Source organism: Myxocyprinus asiaticus, chromosome 3 (assembly GCF_019703515.2).
Source record: "Myxocyprinus asiaticus isolate MX2 ecotype Aquarium Trade chromosome 3, UBuf_Myxa_2, whole genome shotgun sequence".
Lineage (NCBI taxonomy): Eukaryota > Metazoa > Chordata > Actinopteri > Cypriniformes > Catostomidae > Myxocyprinus > Myxocyprinus asiaticus.
This window is the reverse complement of record NC_059346.1, coordinates 17,606,859-17,620,187: the sequence shown is the minus strand read 5'-3', so window position 1 is coordinate 17,620,187 and position 13,329 is coordinate 17,606,859. Positions and strand designations below refer to the sequence as shown.

Here is a 13,329-nt window from a genome sequence, read left to right as displayed (position 1 = left end):
TTTATAGATCAGCATTCTTATTTCAACCCCAATACATTGTTTAATATGGAAAGTTTTTTTTTTTTTCTCCAGCATATATGTGCCAAACATAACTAATGAATCAACGAAATCAATGAGAAAGACCACAGCAGACATTTTGAGGAAAACTCCAATGATGGAAATTTATTGAGACTGAGAGCATTATAGGGGACACTTATTATTCACAGATGAATTTTCAGTTAAAAAAAACTCGAAACAATTGATTTTTTTTCTTTGATTACCATTATTTAAAAAAAGTCCTCTAAAACAACAGAAGGGTTTTTTGGCCTCCTAACTAAGCCCAGTTACCATATGACTTAAACTGCAAAGGTGGTATGATTCTTAAAAAGCCAGGAATCACCATCTAATGCTGAACCAGGAATGTAAGCAGTTTGTCATTTGTTGTTCTCTAATTTTACCTTGACATTTGTTTAATTCATTCCTCATTCTTAAAGACAATCCATTATGTTTAAAATAACAAAATAAACACAACCCCCCGTACAGAAGTGTCACAGACTCCAGAACAACATCACGAGCACTATTGGACATATAGACTGAGAGCAGACCACAGCACCATTCATTCCAAAAATTAACTACAGGCCATCTGTAAAAAAAAAAAAAAAAGTACTTTAAAAGGAAAAACAACAAGACGAAAGAAAGATGCCACCTTTTTTCAGACCTCTCGTGTTGTAGACACCTGATACAGCCGCAGCCGAACACAGGACTCATTAGTCAGCTTTGTTTTTTGTGCTAAAAACTTGAACCAGTATTTACAAATTTGCTGATAAAAATATTTTTCTGGTGGTGATGGGCAGAGAGAAGGTTGTTGAGAGAGTTGGAGAAGGAAAGAGAGAGGAACGGGGATAGAAGGGGAAGAATGGATAGACAGACGGATGGATGGACAGGCGTGGTGCTACTCTGTCTTCGGGTCCTCCTCAGGCTCTGCCGCATCTTCGGGCTTCTCAATCTGTGTAATGAAAGTGGCAAACCAATAAGGATCCACAAGGAGCACTTCGTACCAATCAGAATCTTTCTTCACTGACAGAGGAGGGAGGTGAAGGTTGGAGATTCTCTTTAGTGTAGACTATCAGTGTCTTTGTTTAGAGAGATTTGGGGAATACATTTTTATGTTACAAAGTAGTTATGCAATGTTATCTTGAAGTTTTCAAAAGCTGACACAAACATTTGTATTTTTGTGCAACAGAGTTTCCATTCAAGACAAACTCATGAGTCACAGTCTGACTGAAATTATCTAAACTGAACGAATCATATCATTGAGGCTGTCTTCTATAGAGCTGTTCAGCCGTGATGTCAATTTGTAGGCGAACCTGGAAGTCTAATTCGTGGGCTAGTCCTTCAGATTAAGAAGTATCAGTCACAAAGATGAGATGAATCTTTTTTTTTTTTTTTTTTTTTTTTTTAAGTCTAGCTATAGAACTATTCAGGTTTTAGTCTAAAACCAAGAAGAGAATTCACAACGTGTTCCCTCAGGATTCTCCTATGGGTTTTTATAATGGAGTTATTCAACTTATGAGTAAAATAAGGTCTGTGGTAAATATTACTTGATACGAGGACATTTTGTTCTACAACATAAATTACACACTTTCATACCTCAAATGTGAATTTTGAAGCCGCAATTATGCAAATTATGCAATTCAATATGGCTTCAAAATTCACGTTTGAGGTATGAAAGTGTGTATTTTATGTTGTAGAACAAAATGTCCTCGTATCATCAAGTAATATTTACCACAGACCTTATTTTACTCATAAGTTGAATAACTCCATTATAAAAACCCATAGGAGAATCCTGAGGGAACCCATTGTGAATTCTCTTCTGGGTTTTTAGACTAAAACCTGAACAGATCTATAGCTAGACTTAAAAAAAAAAAAAAAAGAAAGAAAAAAAAAAGACTAATTTCATCTTTGTGACTGACACTTCTTAATCTGAAGGACTAGCCCACAATTCATCTTAATTTACCCTCTGGTTCCAACAAAGTGTGTATGTTTGTGTGACGGATGGTCAAACTGATTTGATGTAAAGAATGGGTGTATAAATACCTCATTGGTCTTGGTCACCCCATTTTCTGACTGGTTCTCCTCCTTGGATTCCTCAGGCTTTGCCTTGCCCTTCGCCTTCTTCTCCTCCTTTTTATCATTCACTTCCTTCTCTTTCTGTCAGACAGAGGAAAAGACAGAGCAAGAGAATGAATATAGAGAACTACATAAGAGACCACGCACTACATCATGGAGACAAGCAACTGTGTCATGAGTGTCAGTCCAGATGTATGTTTATGAAAGTGTAATTACAATAGGTACCTTGGGAGTTTTTTTGGGTTTGGGTTCAGGTTTTGGAGTCGCTGGTTTCTGGAAAGAAATAAAATAAAAATTGATTCATGCGTAACTGACTGTTTGTTTAGAAAATGGCTATTTAATTAAAGGGATAGTTCACCCAAAAATGAAAATTCTCTCATCTACTCACCCTCATGCCATCCTAGATGTGTGTGACTTTCTTTGGCAGATCACAAATATTTTTAGAAGAATATTTCAGCTCTGTAGGTTTTTATGATGTAAGTGAATGGTGATCAAACCTTTGTGGCTCCAAAAATCACATAAAGGAAACATAAATGTAATCAATTTGACTCCAGTGGTAGAATCCACATCTTCAGAAGCGATATGATAGGTGTGGGTGAGAAACAGAACAAAATTTAAGTCCTTTTTTAAAATAAATCTCCACTCCCACTTTCAGATGTGAAAGTTAACCTAAACGGGCACCACATGTGGCTTTCAGATGTAAAAGTGAAAGTGGAGATTTAGAGTAAAAAAAAAAAAAAAAAAAAGAACTTACATTTTGAACTGTCTCTCACCCACACCTATCATGGGTGTACCATATCTGAAGATATGGATAACTTTCATGTTTCCTTATGTGATTTTTGGAGCTTCAAATGTCTGATAACCATTCACTTGCATTGTATGGACCTACATCTTCTGAAAATTTTCATTTGTGTTCTGCTGAAGAAAGAAATTCATACACATCTGGGATGGCATGAGGGTGAGTAAATGATGAGATCATTTTTATTTTTGGGTGAACTATCCCTTTTAATGATGAACATACCACCTAAGAAAATGCATGTAAAATCTAAATTAGTTATACATAATGCTCATCATATTTAAATGAATGTGTTTTCTGAAAAACGCATTTTTACTAAACATCTAATACTAAATGTACTGTAACACTAAACAGCTTATAAAATGTTTTATAAGAGGGGAAAAAGGAGACATACCGCTGATAGTCTAGCAGACCTTCTCTGAGGCTAGAAAGAACAAAAAAAGCGCATTTGTACTTATTTTAAACAACTCAAAATTATTTTCACATATTTTAATTTTTCTTTTCTTACCTCCTCCTGGACTTCGCCATCAGTTCCCTGTATATCAACACAACAAATATGTTAGATTTTGATCTACAATTTTATGCACATAAAGGGCGGGGAAACAAAAAAGAGCAACTAACTTTGGGCTGTGATGTTCTGTAAACATGAGTAACAAGTGTTGTCCTTTTTATTTAGCTTTAGTACAGCTTAATCGACCTTTGAGCGGAGGAACGACATATATCTGCGTACAGTTTATCTGTCAGTAAACGGGAGCGCAGGAAGGTGCGGCAATTTTTTTATTTATGTATTTTTTCACGGAGGTATTTCACGACATAGGTCCACAAATTTGAATAGGGAGGAGGTGCGCGAGATTATCCCGTCTCAGCGCTGCCACCTGGCGGCAAGTAGGCGTCATAACACTCACCTTCCACGGCGAACAAAGAAAATGCTTTAAAATTGTTTAGTAACGCGACCGCCTTTTCGTGAAATCATCAACGTTCAGAAAATTAGAGTTATCCCCCTATTTTTTAATCCCAATTCGACGGTGGTTGAGTCACGTTCGCGCTTATAATCGTCGGTTTTCGTGTCGGTTATGGTGTTGGAGATGGAGAGACAGAGGGCAGCATGGCTGCGGCTGCACGGGCATGAGATCAAGCCGAGCCTCAGCACAGCGCTGCTCCACTAAAACCCTCCCGCTAACCGCTCTACCGTCGACAAAAACGCCGCGATTCGGCGGGAAAAATCCTAAAATTAACAACGATTTTTTTTAAAGAAGTCGCCTGGATTTTTATTTAAATAACGTTGTCTCGAGGGCTTTCACGACTGATTAGTAAGGGCAAAAGTGTAGCCGTATGCCGCGCTCGGCTTTTCTACATACCTTTCTCTTGGGCATGTTGATTTTGGGATATTTTTCTTCTTTTATGCAAAACTAACAGGTTATCTTTTGTGATTCGGAGTTCACAGTTCAGGAGACTGTCGTCCGCTATATACTAATTCTGTAGTAAACACAGGGCTACATTAGAGCCAGTGGTTGAATGGGAGGGTGGGGGCGCGGCTATGCTATGATTGATGTCGCGTTTGACCAATCAGCGGGCACCTGGATCAACCACAGAAGAGCCAGATTCTTACCTCCGCTGTGCTTTTACGCGCGAAATCCTGAGTGCTAAAGAAGGTGTAAAATACAATGACAAACCTTCCTGTAACATTTTCCTCCAAGCAGGTTAAAATATTTGGCTTGCTTTGATTGAGGTCGGCGACAAATATTCTTTGCTAGTAAAGTGCCGGGACACAGTATTGTATTCCATGTTTGATAAAATTTTAGTGAAAGGTAATAGATAATGTTTAGAACGGCCCAGAGATAAAGTTCCTCCATAATTCCTGTGCTTGCCGCCTTAAAGGGATAGTTCAGCCCTAAAGGAAAATTCTCTCATTTACTCACCCTCATGCCATCCCAGATGTGTATGGCTTTACTTCTTCAGAACACAAATGAAGATTTTTAGAAGAATATCTCAGCTCTGTAGGTCCATACAATGCAAGTGAATGGTGGCCAGAACTTTGAAAGTCCAAAAAGCATATAAAAGCAGCATAAAAGTAATCTATATGACCCCAGTGGTCAAATCCATGTCTGGAGAAGCGATATGATAAGTGGGGGTGAGGAAAAAGATCAATATTTAATTCCTTTTTACTATAAATCTCCATTTTTACTTACACTTCCACATTCTTCTTATTTTGTTTTTGGCGGTTACCATTCTTTGTGCATATCGCCACTTACAGGGAGAAGAATTTATAGTAAAAAAGGACTTAAATATTGATCGGTTTCTCACCCACGCTTAATCGTATCACTTCTCAAGATTTGGATTTAACCACTGCAGTCTTCTGGATTACTTTTAAAGGCAGCATCTTTATGTGCTTTTAGAGCTAGAAAGGTTTGGTCACTATTCACTTGCATTGTTAGGAGCTACAGAGCTGAAATATTCTTCTAAAATCTTTCTTTGTGTTCAGCAGAAGAAAAAAGTCATACACATCTGGAATGTTATGAGGGTGAGTAAATTATGAGAGAATTTTCATTTTTGGGTGAACTATCCCTTTAACAACAGCATATTTGTGCATCTGTGAAGCTCAATAATTATGGCTGACTCGAATTTTGAAGCAGCTGGACAGATTTGTCTGCTAGCCTTTGTAATGAGCTCTGTCTATGAAAACATGCTGAAGTGGGAATATAATGAAACATTTAAAATAATCAGTGTGTGAAGTGGACGCATGTGCTGGTTTGTAATAAAAAAGATAAATCAAAAGAATTTTCTTACTTCTGGTTTATTTAAGCTGAGACCAATCTGTGTAAGTGGGTGTGTTTGTGCAAATCTATAACTGTGCTTACTTCCTTTGTTTTTATCCAGACCAGAGATGTCAGAAGCCTGAGACAACATTTTCAGCGATAGATAGATAGATAGATAGATAGATAGATAGATAGATAGATAGATGAAAGGATTATCAGATCGTAGAGTGATACAACTTTGCATGTTAAGAGACATATACTTTCACTCTTAAGATTTCTGTTTCAGAAACCATACAAACAGGCATTCTACTATAAAAGAGCTGGTAAGGGTCTTTCTTTCTTTTCCCTTTTCCTAAACAGAAAAATGCTGGTAGTTATTCATATATTACTGTTTTATCAGCTCTGTTTGGTAATGGTTATGCCTAGTTGTTTAAAGTTTTTTGAACTATTGAGTTTGGGTATTTGATTGATGTGATTACATTGATAAAATTAGAGTGATCTAAATTCTTGAACTCATTCAATTTACATAAAGTTGTACCTTTTAACCATTTGGGATCTGCTGGTGATCAGTGTTGCAATCTTAATGTTTCTGTCAATTTATTAAGGAAGGAAGTACAGACAGTTGATGCATGGATTTTGTAATTTTCTATTCCTCATTTCAGTTTGATTTCTCTCCATGTTGTTTCACTTTTATTTTGTAAAATTTTACACTCTTCTGTTTGATTGTTTATGTGAATACTTTTTGTATCCTTGAATTTGGGTCTTGTATTTGATTCATGTTCAGAACTATTTCTAGGGTAAATGTTGTTATTGGATACATTTACTGAGACGTGTGAGGGGTCTGTGTGTGTGCATAGGGGGTTATCATGCTTGGAGAACCATTCCTTCATATTCTGAACTGCACAGAAGATGCCACAAATTGTGATGGAGCAGCTCACATACACTCAGACACCTCCACGGCCAGTCCCAACCCAAGCAAGATGAGCATCACTGCCAGATCAACACTGACACCACAAAATGTGAGAGGTGAGAGACCAGGGAATTCTGGGTTATTTAGATGAAGTTGTGGTAGACCTAGAAGTAACATTCATTGAATGGTCTGATGGATTTTATTTGAACCGTGAAGAAATACATCTATCTATCCGTCAATAATAGGGGTTGACTGTGCCCCAGGTTCTGGGAGCAGTCAATAAACAGTATGTAGAAACTAAAATTCAGGAAGGAAGTGTCATGGTGAGAAATACAGCCCGCAGACAGTTTTAAGTGCAGGTGTTAAATTGAGAAGAGTACTTCTAATGTAGAGTTGTATAGAACTACTATAATTAACAGTTTCTGCATAGTACACTATAAACCTGCATACACAAAATGTTGTCTTAATGGAAAAATCAAGTTGTCTTAACTCAACATTACTTGAATTGTCAAATTTTGGACTCATAACTAATATCTATTTTCCTTGAACTTATTTTTCTTAAAAATCCACAGACTAAATATTTTGAGTGTTAATAACTCAAACTATTGAGTACAAAATTGAGGCTATGGGGAATACCCACAATGCCTTGCGCTTTAATTTAAATCATTGTTTTTAAGAATGAATAATGGTTTTAGCTCTTTTGTAGTATTATTTATGTTGTTTTGTTGCAAAACGTTGTTTCGAATGATTTCACCATTAGGGTGATCTGTATCACCTTTGGTCAAGTTAGATCCAGTTAACACCATTTCTGTTCTCTTTGTGCATGTGCAACTGAAGTACAGGTGTCTATACATTTCTGACATTGAATAAGTCATAATCTTCTTCATTTAAACTGTGCTATTGTATGACCTAAATTTTAATCAACTTATTAACAGAAAATCTGAGTTAAGTGTACTTGCATGTACTTACCTTAACTTAATTCTATATGATCACCAAATTAAGTGAACTTAATTACACAAGTTTTGGAGATGCCATTATTCAATTCAATTGAGGGAATGAGTTAACTCAATCAATTGAGTAAAGTTAACTTATTAGGGTTTTCAGTGTAGGGGTGTAGAGAAATGTACAATAGTAATAAAGAAGAGAAGTAAAAATTTATAATTATGTGGAGTGGTAATAATGTGGAGTTGTGTATAACAGAAATGTTGTGTAAAATACAAAGTTTTTAGAGTTCTAACAGCCTGTTAATAACGGCCACTGCACAGTGTTTTGTAATTTTTAGTAAAGTGATGTTGTAAGGAAGTTATATTCTGTAAAAGTCCATTTTAGGAATTTCCATTTAGGATGGTTGATTCAGAGCTATGACAATGCAAAAGAGGCTCTTTTATGATTAGCTTTTAAAGCTGAAGTGTGTAATTTCTGCGATACCAAATGGAATTGTAAAAAGAAACATTGTTTTTAAACAGGTTTCTGAATACGCAAAAAGTCCAGGGGCTGGATTCACAAAACATTCTTAAGAAGAAATTTCTTCTTAACTACCATTTTCTTCTTAATTTGTAATTTAAGAAAAAAAGATAAGAATTATTGTATTCCTGAATAAACTTCTTAAGAAAGTTCTTATGTTTTTTCTTAAGATTGTTCTTAACAAAAAACTTAAGAAGCATTCAAATTCTTGAAAATCTTTTTCTTAAATATCGTCGTAAATAACATATTAAAGTTAGGATAACCTCACAGTTGTCTTAAATTCTAAAAGGTAAGATGTTTAATGAATTTACTGGGTTTTTCATGTTGAGTCTGAAGTCGCAGTGGGCTGTTTACGTAGAAATGTCATTTTAGACCAAAAAACTTTTTTGACTGTTTTGTGTTTAATTATATTTTTATTTTCAGCTGGTTAACCATGTAAATGTGATCACCAAATTCAAACAATAAATGTTGTTTTGAAGCTTCTTAATGTGGTGACCAATCATGCTAATTCAAACGGATGCGCTGCTCTCTCCGTGATCTTTAGAGTTCATAGAAACATAATAATTATAACATTAGAAAGCTGAGACTTTCTTTTTCACCCCCCATCCACATCCCTATCGGAGTTGGGCACAGGGGAGACAGCCTCCGCCACCTTTTCCCATTTACACGCCTCTTATTTTCCGACGTGATATTATTATCAAGCTTCCCAAGGAGAACTTTTTCCTTGCAGTAATTTCCTCAACAAGAACATCCAGCTCTTGTCAACTGAAGTTTTTGTTTCATTTCTTTTCTTCCATGTCAAATTAAAAGCAAATGGTTACCAGCAAGTAAATTATCCTATGGCGAGTATTGTCCTTAAACTAACACATCTCACGCACTTTACACTAAAAAAATTATCGCGAGGTTTTTGCTACTTCAAAAAAAATAAAAAAATAAAATAAAAAAACACCATTGGTTTTGTCAGTGTATTTGTGTAGGGCTGGATGGGCCACTCAAACAAACAAGAATTTTTATAGCACCACAGAGACAGTGTTTACAGTTTTCAAGAAAATTAACCTACTTATAGGCTTACTTATAGATGTCCCTGCATACTAAGCTGGGATAGGAGGGAGCTGGGATTTACTCATGCACTGTAGAGGGGCATCAGGTTTTGGAGAAAACCATAGTACAGAAAATGCCTTTCTTAGAGTTACCAATGACTTATTGGAGAGTGCTCCATTTTAGTGTTGCTTTTACAGTTGATCTTTCAGTTTTAATTGATACATTAAAGAGATGGGTGGAAATATCTGGGGTGGCTTTAGACTTGTTTGTTTCCTATTTGTCGAAAAGGAAATTTGTAGTATCTGTTGAAGATGAGATGTCCTCCTCTTCAACAATAGATTGTGGTGTTCCACAAGGATACCTGTTAGGGCCAATTTTGTTTTCTGTATATGTTACCTCTTGGTTCTGTGATTCAAAAATACAACTTAAATTTTCATTGCTATGCAAATGACCTACAGTTATATTTGTCTTTGAATCCCAATAATATGTCTATTTTAAATGTTCTTCAAGAGTGTATAGCAGATATAAAAAAATTGGATGTCTTGTAATTTTCTGCAGTTAAATTAGGATAAAATAGAGGTTGTTATAATCAGTCATGATTAAAAAAAAAAAAAAAAAGTCAGATTGAGTTGGCATTTAATCAAGTGGTCCCAAATATTCAGGATTTCCATGGTGAGACAGGTTTTCAGTTTTAGGGATACAGAGAAGTTTATTCATGCTTTTATTTCGTCTTGTCTAGATTATTATGTATTGCAGTTTTCAACTTGAAATCAATGCAAATTAGCATGGCTACAATCAGTGCAAAATGCTTCAGCTAGACTTTTTACACAAATTAGGTCTTTTAATCATATTACTCCAGTTTTAGCTTCTTTGCATTGGTTACCAATTCATTTTAGGTTTGATTATAAGATTTTATTAATTACATATAAGGCATTACATGGGTTGGTGGCAGATTATTTAGCAGAACTTTTAAGACCTTATGAAACAGTTAGACCTCTTAGATCATCTTGTCATGAACTGTTCCAAGGACAAGATACAAAACTAAAGGTGATAGAGCATTTGTAGTGAAGGCCCCACGATTATGAAGCCGCCTGCCCTGGGACATTAGATCTGCTGAATCTGTGTCTGTTTTTATGTCTCGTTTAATAACTAATTTGTATAAACTTGCTTTTACTACTTTGTACATTTTTATCTTTTGTTTTACTGAGTGTGTTTTGATTTTTATGTTTTGTGAAGCACTTTGTGCTAAATTGCTAAAAGATGCTATAAAAAGTTATTGTTACATTATTATTAAATTTTGTTAAAATAGTGTTTTGAGATGAGGGTGGTTATACTCATACCTCATACATTTTCTCTTCCTGTCAGCTGGCAGGCCTGAAGGCCTAGAAAAGCCAAGGCCATGTCGGGCATCAGCACCCAGCAACGCTATGCCCATTCTCAGCTGTAGCGGTGAGGATCACTTGGGCATGACACTGTATTGCTCCTGGTGTTGTCCCAGCTTCTACAAGGACTATCCAGACCTCCGACTTGCAGGTGACCGGCTGGAGCATTGGAGTCCTCATAACCCAGCCCTGCTCAGCTCACAGGACAACGGGCCACTGCTGCAGTCTCAAGACCTGAGCTCACTGGAGCCCTCCCTGGCGCAGGGTCAACAGGCAGAGGTTGTGACCCAGCACGATGAAGGTTATTTTGTCATAGATAGCGGTCAGGGTCCTAGCTGGGAGAGAAGGCTCACCAACTCCATGTTGAATGGTTATTTGGAGGTCCAAATGCTGGAGGTGTTTTGCCAGCACATGCAAAACATGGCATGCTGTGGATCATCATTGCTTGGCACTGATGTCATGCCAGCACTGGGGCCCACCAGCCTGACTGTACCCAGTGAACAGAGAGCCAATCAAGAAGAGGTGCTGGATTCTTCATCCAGTTACGTTGTGCGATACTTGAGCACTTGTTCAGCTCCAGCCACCTCCCACTTCAGCTCACCTGTGCTACGAATCTCAGAAGCTGAGGAGCCAACCTCATAAACAGACATACTCATCATGAAATCCTCACTCTAACACCCACACAAGTATTTAAAGGAATAATTCACCCATAAATGAAAATTCTCTCATCATTTACTCAGCCACATGTTATCCCTGATGTGTATGTCTTTCTTCTGCTGAACACAAATGAAGATTTTTAGAAGAATATTTCCGCTCTGTAGGTCCTCACAATGCAAGTGAATGGGTACCAAAATGTTGAAGCTCCAGTAGGTGCACGAAGAATGCGAATTGCCAAAAACAAAAGAAGAATAATGTAAAAGTGAAGGTGGAGATTGATAGTAAAAAAGGACTTAAATATTGATCTGTTTCTCACCCACACATATCATATAACTTTTGAAGATATGGATTTAACCACTGGAGTCTTATGGATTAATTTTATGCTGCCTTTTTGTGCTTTTAAACCTTCAAAGTTTTGGTCACCATTCACTTGCATTGTATGGACCAACAGAGCTGAGAAAATCTTTTAAAAATCTTAATTTGTGTTCTGCAGAAGAAGGAAAGTAAAACACATCTGGGATGGCACGAGGGTGAGTAAATGATGCGAGAATTTTCATTTTTGGGAGAACTATCCCTTTAAATAGTAAATACAGGGTAAGCTATATTGACAGCATTTGTGGCATAATCTTTATTACAACATAAAATAATTTGACTTGTCCCTCAGTTTTCTTGGAGCAAAAATCATTGTTAAATGAGGTACTTAGAATGGAAGTGTACAAGGCAGTTAAAATGGAAAAATTACATGTGCCAAAATACTGTAACTGCTATTTTTCCTTTGAAGTATTTATGACGATATAATGCATATCATGCATACGTTTGTAAACTGAAATCTCCCTCTTTTTTTCTCTCTTTACTCATCTCCCTATCCTCTCATCCTCTTTCATATGTTTTGTAATGTTTCATAAGCATTAATAGCACAATGTATATTAGAAGAAGAGGAACCAAGTCATGCTGTCATATGTAGACTGTTTTGTGACATTTATAAATGTTACCACTTCCTTCTAAAGTAGAGCCAACCACTTGACCTGTGTCTCCCTCAGTCCTGCTGCTGAATGAAGCTTTCACTTTCCTTGTAATGATAATGATAATGACATGTGTGCAGTGAAATTGAAATGTCACTAGCTTATGTCCTCATTTCGATACATGTTTTCCATAATTAATTTATATCTCGATTTATTTTTTATTAAATTGTTTTGTTGTGGTAAAGCAATCGAGTTTCCAACATGAGTTACTTTAATGTGAGATAGGTTAATTGTTATTAAATCCTGCCACCTGCTGATCACTTTGAGACGTTACACCCAGGCACAGACCGAAAACTGATAGAACCTACTGATCTACCATTTAAACTTATTATTATTATTAGGTTGGCTTGAAAAAGCCAACCTACTGATATACTATTTAAACTTAACATTATTAGGTTGGCTTGAAAGAGCCGCTATTATAGCATCACTATTATAATCTCACATACTAATTATTATTAGTGGTGCTTGCAAAGCAAAGCGTCACTATTATAATCTAACATACTTATTATTATTATTATTTTTATTATTATTATTATTAGTGGTGCTTGTGAAGCAAATCATCACTATTATTATCTCACATACTTATTATTAATATTATTAGTGGTGCTTGTGAAGTAAAGCATCACTATTTTAATCTCACATACTTATTATTATTAATGGTGCTTGCAAAGCAAAGCATTACTATTATAATCTCACAAACTATTTATTATTATTATTATTATTATTATTATTATTATTATTAGTGGTGTTTGCAAAGCATCACCATTATAATCTCACATACTTATGATTATTATTATTATATATTATTAGTGGTGCTTGTGAAGCAAAGCATCACTATTATAATCTCACATACTTATAATTATTATTATTATTATTATTATTATTATTAGTGGTGCTTGTGAAGCAAAGCATCACTGTTATTATCTCACATACTTATTATTATTATTATTAGTGGTTGCAAAGCACCTAAGTTGACCCGCACCATTTGTCGTAGACCCACAAATGAGGTGTCAAAACGACCGGCCTATTAAAGTCACCTGTGCTTTGACTTTTCTAAGGGAATGGGGGGTAAGGTGCACCCCTGGGAGGCAAAAAACTGTCTAAATTTTTTCCCCTACTATGACAAATCAATGCAAGAAATTTGTCGGATCATATGTCCCAATTAGAATGTCGTAGAGACATGGGGCGTGCT

General features: G+C 36.0%; 2 protein-coding genes across 2 annotated transcripts; one reads left to right on the top strand and one right to left on the bottom strand.

Annotated features, from left to right (window-relative positions):
• Positions 1–134: 134 nt before the first annotated feature.
• On the bottom strand, positions 135–4,440 carry LOC127429300 (non-histone chromosomal protein HMG-14A-like). The gene is made up of 6 exons (XM_051678259.1): positions 4,264–4,440; positions 3,414–3,440; positions 3,300–3,329; positions 2,335–2,382; positions 2,077–2,190; positions 135–985 (listed from the first exon to the last, which is right to left on the bottom strand). The coding sequence occupies exons 1-6, from the start codon at positions 4,276–4,278 to the stop codon at positions 932–934; spliced, it is 288 nt and encodes a 95-aa protein (XP_051534219.1). The 5' UTR covers positions 4,279–4,440; the 3' UTR covers positions 135–931.
• Positions 4,441–5,471: 1,031 nt separating this feature from the next.
• On the top strand, positions 5,472–12,335 carry LOC127429260 (uncharacterized). Its single transcript, XM_051678200.1, has 3 exons — positions 5,472–5,984; positions 6,519–6,687; positions 10,442–12,335. The coding sequence occupies exons 2-3, from the start codon at positions 6,528–6,530 to the stop codon at positions 11,098–11,100; spliced, it is 819 nt and encodes a 272-aa protein (XP_051534160.1). The 5' UTR covers positions 5,472–5,984; positions 6,519–6,527; the 3' UTR covers positions 11,101–12,335.
• Positions 12,336–13,329: the final 994 nt, after the last annotated feature.